This window comes from Apium graveolens, chromosome 8, assembly GCF_009905375.1.
Source record: "Apium graveolens cultivar Ventura chromosome 8, ASM990537v1, whole genome shotgun sequence".
NCBI lineage: Eukaryota > Viridiplantae > Streptophyta > Magnoliopsida > Apiales > Apiaceae > Apium > Apium graveolens.
This window is the reverse complement of record NC_133654.1, coordinates 183697882-183720423: the sequence shown is the minus strand read 5'-3', so window position 1 is coordinate 183720423 and position 22542 is coordinate 183697882. Positions and strand designations below refer to the sequence as shown.

The 22542-nt window shown below is 34.0% G+C and overlaps 4 protein-coding genes across 11 annotated transcripts; 2 read left to right on the top strand and 2 right to left on the bottom strand.

The window, feature by feature from the left end:
- Positions 1 to 572: 572 nt before the first annotated feature.
- On the bottom strand, positions 573 to 1891 carry LOC141680192 (uncharacterized). Its single transcript, XM_074486486.1, has 2 exons — positions 1361 to 1891; positions 573 to 1250 (listed from the first exon to the last, which is right to left on the bottom strand). Exons 1-2 carry the CDS (start codon positions 1889 to 1891, stop codon positions 573 to 575), a joined length of 1209 nt encoding a protein of 402 aa, XP_074342587.1.
- A 3690-nt stretch (positions 1892 to 5581) lies between these two features.
- Positions 5582 to 10706, top strand: LOC141678997 (vesicle transport v-SNARE 12-like). 2 transcript variants are annotated; one of them, XM_074485469.1, is made up of 6 exons: positions 5582 to 5791; positions 6018 to 6113; positions 8782 to 8835; positions 8913 to 9101; positions 9991 to 10161; positions 10357 to 10706. In XM_074485469.1, exons 2-6 carry the CDS (start codon positions 6042 to 6044, stop codon positions 10507 to 10509), a joined length of 639 nt encoding a protein of 212 aa, XP_074341570.1. In that variant the 5' UTR covers positions 5582 to 5791; positions 6018 to 6041; the 3' UTR covers positions 10510 to 10706. The 2 variants fall into 2 exon arrangements, with proteins under 2 accessions (XP_074341570.1, XP_074341569.1); XM_074485468.1 differs by having other exon boundaries at positions 5585 to 5791; positions 8777 to 8835.
- A 911-nt stretch (positions 10707 to 11617) lies between these two features.
- LOC141678178 (serine/threonine-protein kinase VIK) lies at positions 11618 to 17116 on the top strand. Of its 7 annotated transcripts, none has more exons than XM_074484428.1 (11): positions 11618 to 12089; positions 13522 to 13596; positions 14315 to 14431; positions 14611 to 14705; positions 15099 to 15219; positions 15401 to 15480; positions 15917 to 15976; positions 16109 to 16230; positions 16314 to 16399; positions 16483 to 16598; positions 16742 to 17116. In XM_074484428.1, exons 1-11 carry the CDS (start codon positions 11805 to 11807, stop codon positions 16863 to 16865), a joined length of 1281 nt encoding a protein of 426 aa, XP_074340529.1. In that variant the 5' UTR covers positions 11618 to 11804; the 3' UTR covers positions 16866 to 17116. The 7 variants fall into 7 exon arrangements, with proteins under 7 accessions (XP_074340529.1, XP_074340530.1, XP_074340535.1 ...); XM_074484429.1 differs by lacking the exon at positions 11618 to 12089 and adding an exon at positions 12631 to 12993; XM_074484434.1 differs by lacking the exon at positions 11618 to 12089 and adding an exon at positions 12638 to 12859.
- A 295-nt stretch (positions 17117 to 17411) lies between these two features.
- LOC141676510 (transmembrane emp24 domain-containing protein p24delta7-like) lies at positions 17412 to 20728 on the bottom strand. The gene is made up of 4 exons (XM_074482175.1): positions 20352 to 20728; positions 19756 to 19965; positions 17791 to 17867; positions 17412 to 17713 (listed from the first exon to the last, which is right to left on the bottom strand). Exons 1-4 carry the CDS (start codon positions 20562 to 20564, stop codon positions 17569 to 17571), a joined length of 645 nt encoding a protein of 214 aa, XP_074338276.1. The 5' UTR covers positions 20565 to 20728; the 3' UTR covers positions 17412 to 17568.
- Positions 20729 to 22542: the final 1814 nt, after the last annotated feature.

The window sequence follows — 22542 nt, the reverse complement described above, 5'->3', positions numbered from 1 at the left end:
AAGCTACTAAATGATGAATACATACCAATAAAAATCCACTATGGAATACTAGAAGAAGCTTCACTTGAAGTAGTTCCTTTACCTCTTCTTGATGGTTGATAGTCCATTTCATTTTTATATCTTGTTGATTTTTTTCTGCCCGGCTTTTTTGTGATATTCTCATCGTCATGGACCACTTTAGGAAATCTGTCAAATAAAGGCCATGCATTCTCATGTGGCAATGGCTCAAAAGGAGTTGCATATACCTTTCTCGCATTATCTAGTTTATACCAATCACTCACTAATGTAGTGTGTTTAATATTTTGATTGGCACAACAAGATAGCACATGAGAGCAAGGGATGTGATAGGTTTTCCATTTATTACAAGTACATATGTGTTCCATTAGGCGAACAATATGATGATTTCCTCTCTTTTGACCACGTATCATGGTTGTTACCTCAAAAACCCAAGTGTCACGATCAAATACCTTAACATGATGACCACTTGCACGTGCTTTCCATCTATTAAGGATTTTTGTAGCATGCTTGGTGAATTCGTTACCATTACTAGCCTGTTTCTCTATTTCCAATCTTCATTGGTCAAAATATTCAACCACCTTATAAAATATGGATTTAACCAAAGCAGTGATGGGAAGCTTTCTTGCGACCTTGATAACATTATTCCTACTCTCTGCAAAATTGGTTGTCATTATACCAAACCGTTTGCCATCATCAAAAGCCAAAGCCCAATGCTTCACTGGTTTATCAGCAAACCAATCTTGGGCTCTAGGCTCGGCAGCTAATAATGCATTCCAATACAAAGTAAATTTGGTACCTGTCAGCTGGCTACACAATGTAACAACCATCTTCTTCAATTTTGCCCTATAGTCTCTACCAAAATTAGCAGCTAGATGTCTAGCACAATATCGATGATATGCATATGGTTCCCGCCACTCGAGGTCAGGACTGTTCATAGCAGATAAAATCCCAGCATGCCTATCAGAAATCACACGAACATCTCTACGATGTTTAACAACCTTCTTCTTTAACCTCTCCATAAACCAACTCCAACTTGCTAAATTCTCACCCTCAACAATTGCAAATGCTATTGGAATGAAGTGGTTGAAACCATCAACAGTTGTGGCAGTAATTAAGACTCCTCTATACTTGTCATACAAATGGGTACCATCTATCAAGATCACTGGTATGCAATGCTGAAATGCATCAATACAAGGTTTAAATGCACAAAACATTCGCTTGAATCTCACCACCTATCAATATTTTACAAATATAATGGAATGTATAAGCGAAAGTAAGTACAAATGAAAAATTACTCGGTGCTTTAGAGAACATGTAATATTTGTAAATGCATCAATAGTACCTCATCAATAGGCAGTCCTAGGTCATGCTCCTTAAAATGCCAGTCCACATATGTTCCATGGTTAAATGACTGTATCGCATTCATAAAGATAGGAAGGTACTGATATGACTCTTCAGAAGACTTGAACAATTGTTTTACTGATTTCTCCTTTGCGTATCTAATTTTTCCTCTTGAAGGTTTATAACTAAAATGGCCAACACTAGTAGCCATTAGGACTTTGTCCGAGACATTAGGATCCGCAACAATTTGACTAGTAATTATGTGTGCAATGTTAGAAGCGTTCAGATTACAATGGTCTTGGGATATGTTTGGATTAAGACATGTGTGCGGACCATTAGCCTCCATAATCTCAAAAAAGTGGTGCATTTTCCTCTTCCTAGCCCTCAACATCCAAGCACAACCTTCTATTTTTCTCTTGCACGCCACTTCCCAACTTTCTGAATCAAACCTTAGCACTTTGATCTCCTGATGGTGTTTAATATGCACATCTTTTATTACACACATCATCTCTTCCTTTGATTCAAAAACCATTCATTTTTCAAGCTCGGTAGGAACAAGAATATCTGTACGTTTTTGCAAAACAGGCTCGTTAAAGGAAGCCACCATTGATGAACCGTCAAAGGACCTGTAATATGGAATATCCTCATCTCTATATTCGCTGCTTCCCATCGAATTTACATTACTATCTACCCGATTCATAAATAAAAACCTACTTGAGCTCCCACTGGAAAAATCTATACTCGCACAAACATTACCACTGTTCTGCAATTTATTAGAACAATGAGTGCTTTCAATACTTTTTGAACTCTGAACAGATTTTGAACCTTGTTCTGAACCAATCATTAACTTCTCCACATAAAGCTCAACATAATTTTTACGAAATGAACTATCCACAGCTTCAAACATAAATTCAACATCATCGTCGTCGTACATTAGAGCAACTTCAAATCGATTTGTGGTAGGGTTCAAAAATCTCCGAAGTATGTTTAATTTATACACACTCGAATCTATCCAGAGTTTAGCATACAATAGATCCAACAGTTCTTGATATTTAAAATTGAACTCTAATTTTACTAGTCTAGTAATCTTTTTATCATATTGAACACCTTCTACATCATCACTAACAATTTTACCATCACGATATATCCATCCATAAATAAAATTCGATTCCGATGCCATCACACAGTAGCTACAATATGTGTAAATGAAAGTTTTTACAGTAGTTAAAAGATTAGGTAAATTACCTTATATAAAAGAGGAGCAAGAACCATGTCTGACGAGTGAAACCAATTCAGGAAAAAACAAACATAGGATAGAGTAATGAAGTGGATATTGTATGTATGTAGGCGAATACTCCAACGGCTTATGCGTATTAGGGGACGAATACGCGAACAAGTTATGCGTATTAGATGTTACCCAAACCCCAATCACGTATTCTTTACTAGAAATTATAAAAATGGTTCATAATACCCCAACCTGTGATGCGTATCATAGTACCCAACACAGTAATGCGTACTAAGTGAAAATATGAAGACTATGCTTTACCCAATCTTCACATGCGTATTATTATTTCTGAACAATGATACCCAATCTTCTTATGCGTATTCTGAAAGGAATATGTCCTAAGTCCAATCGTGTATTAGGATTTAGGAATAACTTTTATGTAATCTGTTTTGATTTCATTGATATTAATAAAGACTTGTTTTGTTTTTATTACGGGCTTTATCTATTTAAGTGTTTAAATAAGATATACCATAGTTTAGAGTAAAGCTTTTTATGGATTATGATGAGATCATAATAGTGAGACCTAAAAAGATGATAACTCTAAACTTAAATAGTTCCTGGTCATAGGATTACTGACTGGTAATTAATAATCCGCAAAGATCGGTACATACTATGCTTGCTTCATTATGAAGGATGTCTGTTCTCATATACATTTGTGTGGTGACACTATAGCTAGTATGTAGGTGCTTATTATGGAATAAGTTCACTGAACATGACTCGCCCAGCTGAACAACTGATGGAGTTCACTCACGTGTCAGCAGTTGTTCGCTTAGTGATAGTTGTACAAGTATCCTTAGACTTGAGGTCATCATAGTCATCTTGTGTACACTGAACTATGCTTTGGTTTAGTTCCTAGTCTCCAGGGACAATTATTAGGGCTCTTCTGGGTATAGGAATTTGTACACAAAGATAGTATATGATCAATAAAGGATCTACCCTTTCCAGTGAAGGAAGCGAATGTTCAAGGCTGATCCACTTATGCTAGTTCAGGAATCTCTGGCCAGAGTGAATGAAATTAGAAAGGAGTTTCTAATTTGCATAGAACTACGCATAGTAAATGGTAAGCAAGTGATTGAATTAGATAGGCTTGACACGAGATACATGCCTTGTATTTAATCGGAACATTGTAGGGTAGAAGGAGTTTATTGTAATGTAACTATTCACTGACAGGTTCTTGGTATTCTAAGCAGTGAATTCATATTATCCGGATAGTCGCGATATGTTGAGAAGCATCACTCACGATGTAGAATAAATGTGATTAATTAATTAATCATATTTAATAAATTAGAGAATTTATATAAATAATGATAAAATAGTTTTATTATTATTTATTTCTACTACCGGCTTAATATTGAACCTACAGGGTCACACCATAAAAAGAGAATGATTTAATGGTGGAGGAATTAATTAATAATGGCTAATAATTATTTATTTATGAAATAAATAATTAATTGGCAAATTTAATAATTGATTAAATGAGATTTAATTGATTATAAATTAATTAAGAAAAGTTCTTAATATTATTAATTAAGGATTTAATTTTTGGAAATTAAATCAAGTGAGAGAATTATTTCTAAAGTGTTTAGAAAAAGGATTAATAATTAAAAGGTGTTTTAATTATTAATGAGAATAATAAATGGGATAATAATAATATTATTTATGGGAAAATTTCAGCTGAAAATTTTGCCTATAAATACACTATTATAGACCCTATTTTTATTCCAACCCCAAAAACCCAAAAGTTTTAGAAAACCAAATTCTCTCCACCTCTTCCTCCTCCTAAAAGTCGTTTTCTTGGTGGATACCGGTGGAGTGCTTCACACTTGAGGAGCAACTGCTAAGGATCTCTGATCGTTGTCTCCGAATTATTTTAAAGGTTAGATTCGATCCCTCGAATTTTTATTCACGATTTATATGCTTTTAATTTGGATTTTATGTGTGTAAAAGTATTTTTCCACGCCCCGCTGCGTTTAAAAATCCAACATTGGTATCAGAGCATAGGTTGTATACATATAAATATGTGGTAAAAATTTCAGAATTTTATGTGCTTGTATGAATTAATTATGATTTTTACAAGTTATATTATGGATTAATTTTGTCTGATGAGAAATCGTTTCTCATAATAATTTTGATTGTTGATCTGGGTTCTACAAGTGTTGTAGATCGTCTGGGTATTTTTTTCATAATTTTAGGATGTATAGATTTTTTATTATGAATTTTTGAAGTTCTTGTAATTAAAATTCGTAATTAAATAATTATATATATATATATGAATTGTATGTATATATATATATTGCATCTGCATATATTCTGCATCTCTGTTGCTGTCTGTGCTGCTGTGCACGGAAAGAATAAAGGTACAGGGTACAGTACGGCAGCACGCAAACCGAGGGAGAGAGAAGACGGCGACGTTCGAAAAACAAGGGGAGGTCCGCGCGTCGACCACGCGCGCGTGGGGCTTACGCGTTGGCGTGCCACGCGCGGCGCGTGGAAGACACGCGCTGGTGACGTCAGCATCAGGGTTCGGGCGCGTGGAGCGCGTGAGCGCGTGGGTGCGCGTGGTGGAAAGTCAGACACGCATTGTCAGGCGCGTGTGCGTGTGGCCGCGCGTGGGAAAGTTTGTTTAGGCGCGTGTGGGCGCGTGCCAGCTCAGAAATGGGCGATTTTGGTGCCGTTGGATTCGTCTTTTCGAGACGCTTCTAATTGTATATTATATGATATTTTATGAAATTGTTTCGAACTGTTTATAGCTAACAGAAGTGTTTTAAAGCTGTTTTTGACTGTTTTAATTGCTTTTAAATGTTTCATGTGATACATAGAGATGTATAATACTTAGACTAATGTGCTAGATGATATAACATGCCTAATTTAAGTAACTAATTGCTTTTAAAACGGGTATTATTGTAATTCGTCCTTAAAGTACCATTCAATTTATTTTCCCAATTTTGCTGAATTATACCCGACCCGTAGATCCAATAACACGAATGTTCTCTGATCTCTCTGCAAACAAATAAACAATGCAACATAGATAGATGCAGAGCTGACTCTCTCTCTCTCTCTCTCGTATTAACATATATACACAATTGAAGCGATCTAGTTACTTCTAGCTTGAACCTGCTTTCCTCCAGATCTTCACTTTAATTCTAGGTATGCTTTGATCTCATTTAATTACATCGATCCATTTTCAAATGTATACATACACACCTTTATCTATACTTTTAACTTGGTAATTCATGTTTCACGCAAATACACAACTGTGTTTTCCACTTAGACATTAAGGGGTGCCAAAAGTTTTGATTTTTAAAGTAAAAGTTTGTTTATTTGATTCATATTGTGATTGAGTTTGTGTTGTTTTGTTTGTGTTTGGAAGCAGATATGAGCGAGGTATTTGAAGGATATGAGAGGCAGTATTGTGAGCTCTCTGCCAATTTGTCGAGGAAATGTAATTCTGCTGCTCTTCTTGATGGAGGTATTGCATTTTATGCCCTCTCGGTTTTATTTTGCTTATGCACATTGTTTTGGAATAAATTAACTAGATTCCGTCGTTTGTTTGCAAATTGATACTTCATTGGATATCAATTATTCCTTAGATAATTCAGTTATTATACTTTAATCTATTTGTAGCTTGTTTATGGTGTATGCTGTTTAAATTTATATGGCCATTTAAGAAATTTACGTATGTTCTTTGCATTGATTTGTGTCGCTCTAAGAAGCAGGGACACTTCGGTCGCATCTCGAGTCCCGGTGTCGGATACTCGGACACACGTATCGCCGTATTGGACCAACGGATTCTTTCACGATACTAATATGAAATTTTATCTTCAGAAATTATAGTCAAAATCTATTTTAACAAACCACATTCACAAAATAAAGCATCTACGTCTATTAGTTACTACAAAGTATTGATTATCGTACTCATTTTTGCATAAACTAAAAGATTTACTTGTATTTTTTGAGTTTTAGATTAATAAATGAAGCATTTGATTCTTTTTTCATGAAATTTTTAATTTTATTAGTAGGTTTAATTATGTTTAACATGAAATATATATGATTTTTTTATTTATCTTTCCCGTCTCCCCCCGCATTTATATCTCTATATTATTATATTTGTCGAATTCCCGTATCCCCGCACTACACACTCGCACTCCCGCACTCGTGTCCATATTTCCAAAGTGTCGCTATGTAAGCTGTTCAAGATAGTGCTCATTGTCGCATTTTCCAAGGACAGTATGATTAACAAGATTTAGGGATCTTCGAGCCTTTAGAGCCCAATCGCACCCAACAATGGTTTTAAAGCCTAGGTGACAGGGATCCGTTCCAGAATACTCTTCTCTCACTGAGAAAATTAACAAAACTAATACTTTTCAGTATTATCCTTAAAATTAATCCTTGTCTATAATAATCCGTAAAAATATTTTTTAATTAGAATAAACTTATAAAATATAATTTTTCCTAATTTAAGAGATAAGTATTGATATAACTTACTCTTTCGTAAATATACTAACGATTGGAGCACGACTGAATAGCTCAAATGGTTAAGACCTCTGTAGGACATGGTCCGGTCTTGGGTTCGATCCTCGCTCACACCGAGAATTTATGAGAACAAATACTCAATTGTAAGGTTATAAGCCATATTTGTCAAAAAAAAAAAAATACAAACGATTGAGCTTCTAAAGCCTTTTATGTTAATCCCAAATAGTCACTTTGGGCTACTTAAGACATTGTCCTGCATTAGGTAGTGTAACACCGGACAATGGTCAGACAAGTATGTTTGAATGGGTTAATAAAAACAAGTCTATAACTAATGTATAGTAAGTTGCTAGCTCTTTTGACTGGCATGTGGTGAGTTGAACGATCCTGTGTATGTATTGTTTATGGGGCGTTACAGGGAGTGTGGTCACATGGTAAGGAGAGTGTTGAGTCCCAAATGAGAATTTTCATCCTACAAGCTAGTTATGGGAGTTGAGATTAGTAGTGTTATAATAGTTCTCATCCTTTAGGAAACCTCTTGGGTTGAGATAGGACCAATATCACACAACATTAATGTAATATTCATTGCTGCAATTAAATAACTATATTTCTGGAAAGAGCAATTAAAGTCCAGATCATGGTAGTCCCAGTGTTATCGAAAGCACTAAGCGCACCGAAGCGCAAACCCTTCCTGGAGCCTAGGCGCGAAGCGCAAAGGCAAAGCTTGCGCTTCTTTGAAGCTAGTTACACATTTAAAAAATTCTAAAATATATTATTAAGGATTATACATATAGTAGCTTAGGTTTATAACATAATTTATACTTTATAATATATTAATTCACACTTCTAAAGCAAAAATAACATAATTGATACTTCATAAAATAATAAATTAGATTTACTGACCAAAACAAATCCTAAATTTTCCCTTTTGTCAAGATTCAGATTTTTAGAGTTTGTGGGTAAGTTCCAGTCTCCAGATTTTATTCATCATCTTCATCTTCTTCAAAATCATCCTGTTCCTCCCAGTCATCTTCTTCAAGTGTGGAAGTAGTCCCCTCAAATTCAAACTCCTGTTCTTCTTCCTCTTGTTCATTCTCGTCTACCAAACATCGTTGTCTCTTAAAGAAGCTACAATTTTTATTGTGTTGGACTTTTAACGTTCTATTTATTATGGGCTATTTATGTTGGGCCTTAACTGGTCCAGTAAAAAAACTATTTCTTGGCCAAACTTTAATAAAGCGCGCTTTTTTAGCGCTTCATGCTTTTCTGCGCTTTGCGCTTTCAAGGGGTAAGCGCGCGCTTGTTTGAAGTCGCTGCGCTTCACACATATCTAAGCGTTAGACCTGCGCTTCAGTGCGCTTTGCGCCTAGGCGCGCTTTTCACAACACTGGGTAGTCCTTAAAGTTAAAGATACGGATCTAATCAATGTTGTGAAGAGTAGGTTACCATTAGTACTGAAATCTGTTTGTTTAAAATCTTCGTCGTAAGCTAGTTTCTACAGTTTTTTGGGAGAACCTACCTTTTTCTTCTATTCGAGCACGGTCCTTTTTAAAAATACGTATCAACAATTTTCTCTTTCTTTTTTTTTTCAATTTAGTGCTAAAAATTTGGTTAACCGGTTATATGAGCTTTAACTTATTTGGTGCTGGTTACAATTTGAAGAGCAGAAGAGCAAACAGATTACAGAACTACAAGCTGGACTGGATGAGGCTGATGTCGTGGTAATATATCTTGTTCATTATTGTATTATAAATCCTATCAGTTTTTCTTTCTAATGTTTATGCTATTACTGTGCCAGATAAGAAAGATGGATCTTGAGGCAAGAAGCTTGCAGCCAAGTTTGAAAGCTATGCTTCTTGCTAAGCTCAGGGAATACAAATCCGATCTGAATAAGTTAAAAAGGGAAGTTAAGAAACTCACGTCAGATAAGTCTGATCTAGCTGCACATGACGATTTGTTGGACTCTGGAATGGCAGATGCACATGCGGTATGTCTTACGGTATAAATGTGTGCATATCTTTTTGGAATTCTGTGCTGCTTGATTAGTGTAGAAAATAAACTCATGGCTGGATTGATTTTCAAGTAAATTGACATTATTTGACCCATTTATTTCAATGTACTTATTGGAATATACAGTAGTTTCTAGTCCTAAGTGTCCTTGTTCTGCAACCATCCCACTCAGTATACAATAATTTTCATTGAGGGATGTCCTAATGCATTACAACATTTCCCTCTGAGAAGTTTTCCTTTTAATCAGTCCAACTAATGTGGCAAGTGGCAACTATCTATAAGACAAAAGCCAATTTGTTATCTGAGTTAAATCTCATCTATTTCTATAGAGCATTTTGTACTAGTAGTTTTTTTTCTGCATCGTGTGTGTGTGGGGCGTTACTCCGATTCTTCTGTTTAGGTCGCTATACCCGTGTCATGCACTTGGACACTCGGAGACGACACTTATTTAGTGTTGGATCCTTTGACTTAAATGTGGACACTTTGACCAATTTAAAGATCAAATATGAGTCAAATGTACGATTCCTGACTCGTAAATGCTATCCTATACCCGGCACACTTCTATATAGGTTTCTGCTCTCGCGAACTTAAAGATTCTATTGTAAGAGTTTCATTTTCTCGTCAACAAATAGGAGTATACTTGTTTATTAATGTATTATGCGGTGTCCTTGTACCCGTGTCCAAAAATAGAACAGCGTCCCTGTGTCCCCAAATTTTAGACTTTTCAAGTCCGACACTCGGATATGTAGTAAGATATTTTGGGGGAAGGGGAGGTTGTTTGTTGCCGTGTTAAATTTTTTCCGAATCATACTTTTTATCTGTGAATGTGACACCGTGATTCCTCTAATTGATCAATTTTGGTATAGGTTTCAGTAGATCAGAGAGAAAGATTGGCAATGTCAACTGAAAGACTAAATCAATCGAGTGATAGACTCAGGGAGAGTAGAAGAGCTGTGCTAGAGACAGAACAGCTTGGGGTATCAATCCTTGAGGATTTGCATCAGCAACGGGAAACTCTCCTACATTCCCATACAAAGGTACGTAGATGATAAGCCACATTTATACTAAACGTCTTATCTTTTTGGTACTCTGTTTTTTAGGAGCAAAGTGGGTGGTTCATGTTTATGCACTACACAGTTCTTGCAAATGAAATTTTGTGAAAAAGTTCTTTTCTAGCATTCTCTTGCTCAAACTTAATTGTTCGGCTATTCGTGTTCTTTTCTGTGCTGCAGCTTCACGGCGTAGACGATGCGATTGACAAGAGTAAAAAGATATTGAGTGCAATGTCTAAAAGGATGAGCAGGAACAAATGGATTGTTGGCTCTGTTATTGCAGCCCTTGTCTTTGCAATTTTATTGATTCTCTACTTCAAGCTCTCACACTAGGTGCCGCCAATTTGATCTGGATTGTTGTATATATGATTTTAACCATGCATTTGCACTTCTCATGTCTCTGTAATACATTCAAGCTTTGATGGAACATAAAATCTTTACTTGGTTCAGTTAGTGATATTTTAGTGTTTGTCAGACCTTTGTTCATTCTGTAATCTTTTTAGTATGGGGAAATACAAAGATTCATCAAACGTGGGTGAAAAAGTATCAGATTAGAACATAAGATGATCTTCTTGATGTCTTGATTACATATTTTATTTTTTTATAGAAAATAAGGCCATGTCTATTTTCATTCTGTGTCTTTCGTGACATGATTAATAATTTCTGTAATAATATTAGTAAATTACATAATTAAACAATGAAATGTTATGTAACTTGTAGTTACTAGGATTTTATGATGTAATTTGTGGTGAGCACTCCCCGAATTAGGAATTTTTTTTAAAATTTTAATAATAAAATATTTAATAAATTACAACAAAGATTAATGATCGTACAACAGTTAACTTATACTCTTAGCTCCACTTTCATGCACCTGAATATTATGGTTTGGTGTCCTGATTACAATAAAAATACTTCTAATTAGTTAGTTTATTTTTTTATTTTAGCAACTAAATTGAAGATTATGAAAACTAAATACATTAAAATCTAAATTAGGTAAATAGCAATTAAATATAACAAATAAAAAGAGAGGAAAAGTGAAGTTGGGAACGGAGAATTGATAATTCAAGTGAAAAAAAGAAAGGAGTTAGGTAAAAATAAGTAATATATAAATAAATAAATAAATATATGTATTAATATATATTTTTTATTATATTTCGGTAATTTCGGTAATTCGGATATTTCGGTAAAAAAACCGAAAAAACCGAAATACCGAATAACATAAAAAATCAGAACCGAATTAAAAACCGAATTATTTCGGTTCGGTAACCGAACCGAATTATTTCAGTTATTTCGGTTCGGTATTCGGTTAACCGAACCGAATGCTCACCCCTAAACCAAACGGTATAGGTAAAAAAAAATTTAAGTACTAAATACATTGGAAACATACAAAACCATAATTTCTTAACCATGAACGGATGCACAATCTGCTCTTAAAATGGGAACCAGCAATGCCAGAATGCCAATCAATCAATTAATCATTGTTTTAAACATTTTCAAAATGTAATAAACATAGCTCAGCCATCCAACAATTATCACCAATATCGAAATGCAAATGCCAATAATAGCAACCAAACCATGAAAAACTGATTCTATACACCTCCATTCCCATTAATCGTAGCTAATCACAAATGACTGGAAGCTCAAGCGATGGAAACGATGCAGCAGCAGCTGCAGCAAAGAAGAAAGGCAAAAAGAATGTGAGCCGAACGTCGATGATATTATGGCACGCTCATCAAAATGATGCATCAGCTGTGAGAAAGCTGTTGCAGGAAGACCGGACTCTTGTTCTGGCCAGAGATTACGATCATCGTACTCCACTGCATGTAGCTTCTCTTCACGGTTGGATTGATGTTGCTAAATGTTTACTTGAGTTTGGTGCAGATGTTAATTGTCAGGATCGCTGGAAAAACACCGTAATTTTCATCATTCATTCTTTTTTTTTCGCACATGTATACTAGTAGGATTCATTGAAGGCAGGAAAACCGTCAGAGCCTTTCAGTTTCGCACTTTTCCTATGTTAAATTTCTGCAAAATTATGATTCTGTGGTGCTCTGGTTCTCATTTGCACCAAAGTCCGTATTATATAATATGCATACGTGATGCTAATGTTCTAATATTTAACAAACTGGGCGTGAAAGATTTATAATACTTATGAGATATGGTTAGGGTAGGTGATGTTCACCATGTCAAAGCCTTTGCTATGAAAAGATATGTAATGAATGGGTGTGAATATATACATTTCCGAACTCATACTCATTGCATTGTTGACCCAAAATCAAGATTTTCAAAATAACAGCAAAAACAAAAGCAAGAAAAAAGCTTCAACATTCTTGATAATGGAGGATTACGCGCTTGTGGAAGAGAGAGAAGAGCGGCGGGTTCCACCTAGTAGTGGAAACCCAAATCCACTATTATCCTCAAAACCCAGACCCACTTTCCATGATGTTGATAGATGGACATTTGGTCTGTCCAAGAGAAGAATTGGCTTCATATTTTCCACCCAAAACTTCCATTCATCTAATGGGTTTGTCTTGGACTCACCAAATGTCCATCTCTCAACAGCATGGAAACTGGGTCTTAAGGATAATAGTGGATTTGGGGGAGGAGGAAGATCAACAGAGTCTTTACTTAACATGTGTTTTGAGAAAATGAGCTTTTCTAAATGTTGGGCTTCCACTACTAGGTGGAACCATCGGCTCTTCTCTCTCTTCCACAAGTGTGTGATCCTTCATTATCATGAACGTTGAAGCTTTTTTCTTGGTTTTCTTTTTGATCTTGATTTTGGGTCAACAATGCAATGAGTATGAGTTTGGAAATGTATTTATTCATACCCATTAATTACGTATCTTTTCATTGCGTGGGAGTAATTTAGAGTTTTAGACATATAGTCGATGATGTAATGCTTACATATGTATATTTTAGATAAATAATGCCAAGTTTGAATTTCTAATATTTAAGTGTCAAATAATTCTATAATGTTTTGAATAATTGCGCAATGTCTAGCGATTCTGTGGTGAAGTTTATTGCCAGGGAATAATTCAATAGCTAATCTGATGCTTATATATACATGTGTATTGCCAAATTTCTAATGTTGTAGTGCCATAAACGTATAATATACCGAATACTAAAATACTTGTGGAATGTTAGTTTTTGGTTATTGATGATTATGGTGCGAATTTTATTGTTGTGAAGTAATCTAATTGCTAGTGTAATGCTTGTATGTTTGTTAAAATTTTCGTCTTCTGGTGCACCTGCTAAGCCTTCTATATAATCTGTTACTATAATTGTCTAATATAGCTAGTTTTTGAAGATTTATCTCTAAAAGTACCTTAATTATTGTGACAGCCTTTAGCGGATGCAGAGGGAGCTAAAAAGCATCAGATGATTGAGTTATTGAAGTCTTACGGCGGTCTGTCTTATGTAAGTGTAGTTTCTGTGGTCAACATGCTATTTGTTTTCAAAGCTTGTTTGGAGTATGTTAACATAAACATGTTTTTTTTAGTATGATTATTGGCATTGAATCAGCAAGACATTTTAGAAGTTTGGTATAGAAGTGAACCTCTTTCAAGCTTTTCTTGAGCTCGAATTCTACATCCTAAAACCTTGTTTAAGAACTTACTCGTTGATCTAGTTATCATGAGCAGGATTTTTGCAATATATATGAAGATGTAGATGGCGTTTTACTCATGAATTATTGGGAACTCAAATTTTCTATTTTGTTTTTGTTTATTTTGCAACACTAATTTGCTCCAAGGACACTTCTCGAGATTTACCTCTATTGTCTTTCCACCACCACTTTTCCATTCTTCGTACTGAAAGGATAATTTATATTTATCTTCAACATTGTGCATCGAGTGAGGTCACCCTACATTACCTAGACCTCAGTCACAGTATGAGCTTCAAAACCTTCATGCTAGGCAATAACACATAGAAAGAAGCCAAGAATATAGACTTTACTGTACTGTTATAGTAATTTTGAACTAGGCTTTCAGTTACTTTAATACTTTTAAAATGGATTTGTGCTGCTTATGTGCTGATATGTTTAAGCAAGAAACTGTTTGCAATACTTTGCTGGGTTGCTAATATCCCTCTGTTTTGAACTACATATTCATTTTTGGCTGAGATTTATGGGTTGCAGGGTCAAAATGGTAGCCATTTTGAACCGAAGCCTGTTGCACCTCCTCTGCCAAATAAATGTGACTGGGAAGTTGAACCAACTGAGCTGGACTTTTCAACTGCGATCATTATCGGAAAGGTCTCTTTTTTTTTTCTGTGAAAATCCTTGATTGCAGTGACTTATCTGAATTCATATATGTGAAAACAACATGAATTTGGTATTGTTTTCTGTATTACAATTAGTTACTGAAAATATAAATTAAAGCTGTTGCAGTTATTGCCAGTTCCCTGAATGATTTTTTTTTAAAACTGTTTTAGGGGTCCTTTGGTGAGATTCTGAAAGCATTTTGGCGTGGAACACCTGTTGCTGTCAAGAGAATTCTTCCGAGTCTATCAGAGGATAGATTGGTGATGTAGATATCCACTTCTTATTTCACATCATCTCTTTGTGTGTACATGTTTAATGCAGTACAATATTATCTCTTTTTTCGATTATCTGCCTAATTTAGATTATGGAACAATGGAGTTCTAGTTTTGCCAATCCCTGTGATTCCCATGCTTTACAGAGTTTCAGGACACTTGAAAGCAAGTACTAGACAAATGATTCTGAATTAAACATAATATAGAATTATTCTTCATATACGCAGAAACCTCTTTTCAATATTGTAGTCTTGTTTAATTTGTTAACTGGATTTATGATCTGTAGCCACCGGCTTTCAAAAGTTTTGCCAATGATATATGTAGCTCATCCATTTATGTATGGTATAGGGTTATGTAATTTTTGTTTCATTTCTGCTTGTATTCAGTCAGGACTTCAGGCACGAGGTGAATTTGCTCGTTAAGCTTCGCCACCCTAATGTAGTTCAATTTCTTGGAGCAGTTACAGAAAGGAAACCATTGATGTTAATTACTGAATACTTACGAGGGGTAAATCAGGGAATTTTAATGTAATAATTTTGTAACCTAGTTGTCTGTAGTCGGAAGTAATCTTGAAATTAATTTGACCACAGCTCCATCATGTTTAATGTCATTCTCTTTCTCATTTCATTCTGCATAACTAAAATGATCCTCGGTGATTATTAGCCTTTTTGCTTATATATGGTGGTAGGGCGATCTTCATCAACATCTAAAGGAGAAGGGTGCACTTAGTCCAGCAGCAGCAGTTAGCTTTGCATTAGATATTGCTAGGTAGTTTTCTTTTTTCCCCCTCCCCTCTCCAGCTAAAGATGTTGTCCACTGTCAAGTCAATAAAAAGAATATACTACTTTCAACTGTATTCCCATTTTACTCCAACAATTTTCAATATATTTATTCCATCATAAACTTTCTCTTCCCTTGTTGATTTAATTATTAGATTTCAAGATGACGCCTTTTCTGTATTACTTCTCACTCAACGATTACAAGATGATGCATTTTATGTATTACCTTTCAATGAATCTGGTGAACTTGTTTCATACCAATTTGAGTGAACATTAAAGTTACTATCAATAGTAGAAGAGTTGCGTTATTTTAGGATATTCGAGAGATTTGGAAAGCTTTAAATTTTGTGATAGCAGTTCCATTTCCCTTTCCCTGTTTTTAAATGGATCGTTCTAATTTGAGGATTGTAAATCTGATGCTGCAGAGGTATGGCTTATCTTCATAATGAGCCTAATGTCATAATTCACAGAGACTTAAAGCCAAGGTCAGTAGCTTTTGTCTTGATGAGAAGCGGAATAAATTTATACCTTATGTTGTTTTAGGAATTTTCAATGTACACAAACATATTCTTTTTTTTTTTTTGAACTTTTGTGACCGACTTTGATGAACTGTTCAGAAATGTCCTTCTGGTGAACTCCAGTGCGGAGCATCTGAAAGTTGGGGACTTTGGACTAAGCAAGCTTATAAGGGTTCAACATTCTCACGACGTCTACAAAATGACTGGCGAGACTGGAAGTTGTAAGTGTCTACTTGAATATTCCATTGAAATTAAGTTTAACATTTTACTATTGTTGGTCACTCTTTTCTCTTCAATTAAAAAGATCGGTACATGGCCCCTGAAGTCTTTAAGCACCGTAAATATGATAAGAAGGTTGATGTTTTTTCATTTGCAATGATACTGTATGAGGTAATATTCTGGTCTTGAACATCTTTGAGAGAAATGTAAGGATACTTGTGTTGATCTTCCACTGATTATGCAAATTGTTGAAGATGTTGGAAGGCGAACCACCCTTAGCTGGCTATGAACCTTATGAAGCAGCCAAATATGTAGCAGAAGGACACAGACCTACGTTTAAGGCCAAAGGTTACAGTCCTGAGCTAAAAGAGTAAGTAAATGCTACTGTTTTTTGCCCATAACTTCATCTTCATGTTTATGCCATATAACATCCGTGATTGATTCTCTCTATAACTCAATACCTCATCTCCCAATAAGTACTAATTCTAAAGTTTGTCATGTCAACTTTTCCAGTCTGACGGAGAACTGCTGGGCAGCTGATATGAACAAAAGACCATCTTTTATAGAGATTATAAAGAGGCTAGAAAGAATTAAAGACATGATCCCTTCAGATCATCACTGGAGCTTATTTTCATAATATATGTATTCCATCTATATAAAGAATTATAGATAAAATCAAATCTCCTTGGCTTTTGAATACCTGTCGTTTCATTTCAATCGGAAAACAGTCTCCTTTCCGACAAAAAATAAATAAAAAAAAATAGTCTCCCCTAGAATATATCGCAACTCTCAAACATGTCAACATCCAACAACTGGCCACTGAATCTTTGCTTGTAAATTGGTGTTTCGTCTGTATATTGAATGTAGTATTGGTTGTTTCGTTCACTATATTTTAAATTTTGCATGAAATATGTTAGAAGGATGTGTAAAAGCCAAATAAATAAATAAATATCTGGATGTTTATATGTATAAACATTAGCGAGCCTCATCCTATTAACAATGTTCTGAAGTCATCCAGAATTTCATAAACTCAATAACAGTCGTTTAATATCCACAACATGCTTAAATGTCGTCAGACCTGAAAATATTCATTCACAGTCTTTCTTAGCTACAACTAAGATACTACAAAACCAGTTAAAAGAATAGGGAAGTTTCGTAACAGAATCCCAACCAGAAAATGAAATATGACAATCTGTTTAAGTATCTTTTAAGCTTGATTAAGCAATTAAGCAGCAATACGATTTAAATCTTCTTCAAATCCATATGTTGGCATAAATAATGTAACCTTTGAAACTATGATGCTTAATTAAATTTATACAGGATCATAATGAAATTGCAAGTTAAATTATCTTTTTCTTCTCGAAAAAAGACTTTAGATGCCACAGCTGCAGACCCGAGACACATAAGCAAATCAGAAGTGAAAGCAAACTCAGCCAACTCATACTGGAGTTGGTTGCTGTATTAAGCTTCTGCATCTCTTCTTCCCTGCAACAAGCATCCAGCACTAGTCAAACAAAGTGGAGGGGCGATATGAAGATGCCTATAGCGGGAACCGATATTACCTTTCACGAAGATAAAACATTTCTTCATGGACAGATGTTACAGTTTCTAAGAGTTTTTTCACCTCCAATTCCATGGCCTGGTAACCAGAAAAACAATGAGTCATTAGAAACAAATATTTAACATGAAGTTGACGCTTTGGCTAACCATTTATATATAAGTTGTACGAAAAAACCAGTAGCTTTCAGTACAGAAACAGATGGACTGTATTGAGAGAACCCAGCTCCAGTACTTATGCAGTTGTGCTATGTTAGTTCACTTGTAACGAAGGGGAAGTAACCGAAGTAACCGAAAAGTCCCTCACCAAAATTACTCAATGTTCAGGTCTAAGACCCCATGGGCTATCTATTTAAAAAGATGTACTCAGAATTACAGCTAAGACGCCCCTATCTTTAGCATCACCAACCTGTGTATAATGTCTCTCAAAGGCTCAAAGCATCAATAACTACATGTAAACTTGTAGTTCATTATCAGTAGTTCTATAATCTCCTTGAAGTGGTGCTTCGAGTAATTAGCTAATTGATTATTGGCATTGTTGGAAATAATAATTCAAAATTATTTGAATTTATTTTGATGAGGTTGTTAGAAATAGTTTTTGAATAATTATTGGATAATGTAGTGTTTCAAATTCTAGATCAGATGTTAGTGGGATAGGGTTAGCTATTTGTTAGGTGTATTTGATAGATGTGTAGGCTATATAAAGAGTCTTACGTAGTTTTTTATATGAATCACATCTGATAATAAAATTATGTTTTGTTTTAACTAGTTTACTTTTTATTTTACTTTTTATCAATTATCATCTATTTATAAAAATTTAACATGGTATCAAAGCTATGTTCGATTGAGTAACTGAGTGTCAAAAAAATAGTTGCGTATGAATGAAGAAATGGAAGGCAACAGATGGTAGTGCTGCTAGAGATGGATGGTAGTGCTGCTAGAGATGCATGAAGAATATGTTTAAAGGTGTCAAAAAATAAATATTCTTTTAAGTTATTGGTGATTATGTGCACCATGAAGAAAAGTGGAGAAAAGTGCTCCATGGTGATGGGAAGTACATCACTAGTCAATAGGTAGAGAAGTGCTCTTTTAAGAAATTAAGAAATTAGGGAGACAAGTGCTCCTTGAAAAAATTGTGAAGAGAAGTGCTCTACAACAATGGTGGAGGTGATGAGAATTACATCATTGTTCAAGCAAATTTCAAAACTTTTGAATTAAGAGGGAGTGTTAGAAATAATAACTCAAAATTATTTGAATTTATTTTGATGAGGTTGTTAGAAATAGTTTTTGAATAATTATTGGATAATGTAGTGTTTCAAATTCTAGATCAGATGTTAGTGGGATAGGGTTAGCTATTTGTTAGGTGTATTTGATAGATGTGTAGGCTATATAAAGAGGCTTACATAGTTTTTTATATGAATCACATCTGATAATTAAATTATGTTTTGTTTTAACTAGTTTACTTTTTATTTTACTTTTTATCAATTATCATTTATTTATAAAAATTTAACAGGCATCATCATAATATAAATCTTACTACAGCAATTATGGAGACCCAGAATTTATAGTACACACAAGATTTGCTTCAGGGGTATCGAAGTGGGGCATCCATTCAGTCTTTGCTTGCAAATCCATATCTCAAGAAAAAAAATATTCTTTAGAAGACCAAACAAAAGCCATGTCATAAGTTCATCAACAAGTTGCAGTAAAGCATGCAAAGAGACCTGCTAGTGATACTTCACACGAAATGCATACACATTCTAAGACTTCTAAATCATATAAAAAGCAGATAACACATCATCCTGAAGAGAATGCAAATTGTTACATAACCTGACCCGCACTCCTAAATTAGCTCAAACAACAAACTCATTTTAGTTATTGTCTAAACCTTCTGCTGAATCAGCTCTTATTCATTGCAAATGTAAATGTGTGTGCTCACATGTGTCACAGAGAAATAAAGAAAGGCTTACATCGATCGAGCCTTTCTTAGCAACATTAGTCCAATCCTTAGCTTCAATACCAGACTTCCATTCAAAATTAACCGTCATTGCAGTAGCAGGCTTATGATCAACAGCCAAAAAGCAAGCAAAATAGTCACCAGCCTCCATTGCCAGAAAACTAAATTGCCCCGACTTCACATTATCTGCAGAGTGATAGCTTCTCCCATGTTCAGATGATACCTGCACTCACACAGAATCCCCGTTTACCACAACAAAATTCAAATCTTAATCCCATTCTCATCTTCATGAAAACGCATGTACTTAAAAACTTTTTTTTTTCTCTTGGAAGATCTCAACAAGATCCATAAAGAACCCCTTCTTTTTCTTTCAACACTAAACAGTTAAATTTGTGGAATTTACCACCAAAAAGATCACTTTTTTTAAATCAAAATTTCACCTTTTTTCTTCACAAACAATCAATATTTATCGTTTTAGAGTGACCCAAAACGATCTTTAAACAATCCTTTTGGTTAATTTAATCAAAGATGATCAAAATTCCATAATTCAACAATTAAAATTTGAAGGTTCTTGAAAAAGAAAGAGAGGAAAAAAAAGAAAAAAAATACCCTGACAATGAGTTTATGAGAATCAGGAAGAGGATGATTATCATTGGGATTGACGATTGAGTACTTGCCAACAGTCATGGAATTCACTCTTATATCTTCAGATATACATTTCGTGTGACCTGATTCCAGATCAAATCTCAGTGCTTTTGATATTGTTATACAAGCCCCCAGAATTATAAACACAACCATGCAGCTTTTGTGTACCATCTTCATTGTATCTATATGTGTGTGTGTTTTGGCAACCAAGAGGAGAAGGAATGAATTGCTGAGAGACAAAACAGAGGGATAGCAGGTCGCAGATGGTAAACGAGAGTCAAAACAATAAATTGATGCATTTACTTGATGATATTGATAACCATTACTAATTATTTTTGATATTTTCTTTAATTTTCTTGATCGACTTCCGTCCATTATATAGACCATTATATATTTATATTATTTATAATATAGAGCAAAGTTCTATTTTCCCTCTGTACCCCTAGATTCTATATATTGGGGGACGGGGGATCGGCAATATTTTAATACTCTTCTAAACTATAATTTTGTAAATAATTTATATATATTTTTTTAAATAAAAGTTTGATGTTTGAATTATAATAAAAAAAAGCAAAATTCAAAAATAAATTATGAAAGTATACTTTACATCCACCTTAAGGTGCATGTCGAACATTGAAAAAAAATTGTATACAATAGGACGGGACATATGGAGTATTATCTTAAATCCGGTACGATTCACGAATTTCGTTAATATTTAAATAATTTTGAAAATTTATTTTATTCAATGATATAATAACTTTAATATATTTATATAAATATATAATAATTATAAATTTATAATAAAAATAATAAAAAAATTAAAAAAAGATGTGGTTTTAGTTTAGTATGATAAGCTTTTGTCGTAGTTTAGCGGATAAAGAGACTATATCTAGTAGTTTAGTATGTATATAATATATATTTTTAGTTTTAATAATCAAAATAGGGAATAACTATTGAATCAAAATATACCCTATTCTGATTAATATAGTTTAGTATATATTATTGGGGAACATGACCTTTTAATATGATTTAGTAATTTACTTATATAGCCCTATATTTAAAATTGGTTTACCATCATAACCACCAGTGAATTACAAGACTATTTCGATATTTAAGTTAAAATCATTAACTATTTAGGTAAGGATCAAGAAATTTATACTTTTTATATTTTTGACATCTAAATTAAAATCATTAACTACACACATTTACATATTTTTTAATATTTATTTTAAAAAATTAACAAAAACTTTTAAAATTTTCATTTTCAAAAATTAAACTCTACATATTATTTAAGTCATTTTGTAAAATACATATAATGGGTTAATTTGTATTACTAAGCATATGATAGTATTAAACAAAGAAAACACTAAATAATATATGGCCATAAATTATACAATATATGTTTAGTCGAATTTTGAGATTAGTGACATATTTATATTCTTAAAATTATTTTTAAAATAAAACTCGATCTCAACTCTTATCATAAATGAATCGTGTTCGAATACAAATATTGGGCTCCATAATTTTTTGGTTCGACTCGACTAAAAAATTTGATAAATTCGAACTCGACTCGACCCAACTCAAATTACACTCCTATATTATTAGTAATGTCCCGACAACTTGCTATGTATTTATGACATTATGAAAAATTATTTTTGTTATATAACATGAGCCAAGTTGAACACTATCAGGTTCGGCTCGAACTCGATTAAAAAATAACTCGGGTTCGAGCTCAAATTCAACCGAACCTTAATTTCAAGCTTAAGTCCTGGTTTGTAAAATGTTCGATAGGCTCAATAAGCTTGAATTAATTTCACCAAATATTGATAAAATTCGAAATATGATCGGTTCAAGTTTGAATCGATTAAATATATAAAACATAAATAAAATATTGAATATTTATATAAAAATACATATATAATGAAAAAAGTTATAATTGATAGAGGCTCGATATGACTCACGAGCCCTACGAGATGTGTAGGATTACATGTAATTTGGGGTTTAATCGAGTCGATTCGAACACGGTCAGGTTCGGCTCGACTTCAATTAAAAAATTTGGGCTCAAACTCAAGTTCGACCGCGCCTAAATTTCAAGTTCGAATCTCGGCTAGTAAAAAGTTTGATAGGATCGATAAGCTCGAAAACTCGAATTGAT

Coding starts and splice junctions, on each gene's coding strand:
- LOC141680192 (XM_074486486.1), bottom strand. CDS start 1,891: ATGGTTTTTGAATCAAAGGAAGAGATGATGTGTGTAATAAAAGATGTG. Junction 1,251..1,360: donor TAGGACTGCCTATTGATGAG/GTACTATTGATG, acceptor AAATATTGATAG/GTGGTGAGATTCAAGCGAAT.
- LOC141678997 (XM_074485468.1), top strand. CDS start 6,020: ATGAGCGAGGTATTTGAAGGATATGAGAGGCAGTATTGTGAGCTCTCT. Junction 6,114..8,776: donor TGCTGCTCTTCTTGATGGAG/GTATTGCATTTT, acceptor TACAATTTGAAG/AGCAGAAGAGCAAACAGATT. Junction 8,836..8,912: donor TGGATGAGGCTGATGTCGTG/GTAATATATCTT, acceptor TTACTGTGCCAG/ATAAGAAAGATGGATCTTGA.
- LOC141678178 (XM_074484428.1), top strand. CDS start 11,805: ATGACTGGAAGCTCAAGCGATGGAAACGATGCAGCAGCAGCTGCAGCA. Junction 15,220..15,400: donor TTACTGAATACTTACGAGGG/GTAAATCAGGGA, acceptor ATATGGTGGTAG/GGCGATCTTCATCAACATCT. Junction 16,599..16,741: donor TACAGTCCTGAGCTAAAAGA/GTAAGTAAATGC, acceptor CAACTTTTCCAG/TCTGACGGAGAACTGCTGGG.
- LOC141676510 (XM_074482175.1), bottom strand. CDS start 20,564: ATGAAGATGGTACACAAAAGCTGCATGGTTGTGTTTATAATTCTGGGG. Junction 19,966..20,351: donor CTCATAAACTCATTGTCAGG/GTATTTTTTTTC, acceptor GTGTGAGTGCAG/GTATCATCTGAACATGGGAG. Junction 17,868..19,755: donor CTAAGAAAGGCTCGATCGAT/GTAAGCCTTTCT, acceptor TCTGGTTACCAG/GCCATGGAATTGGAGGTGAA.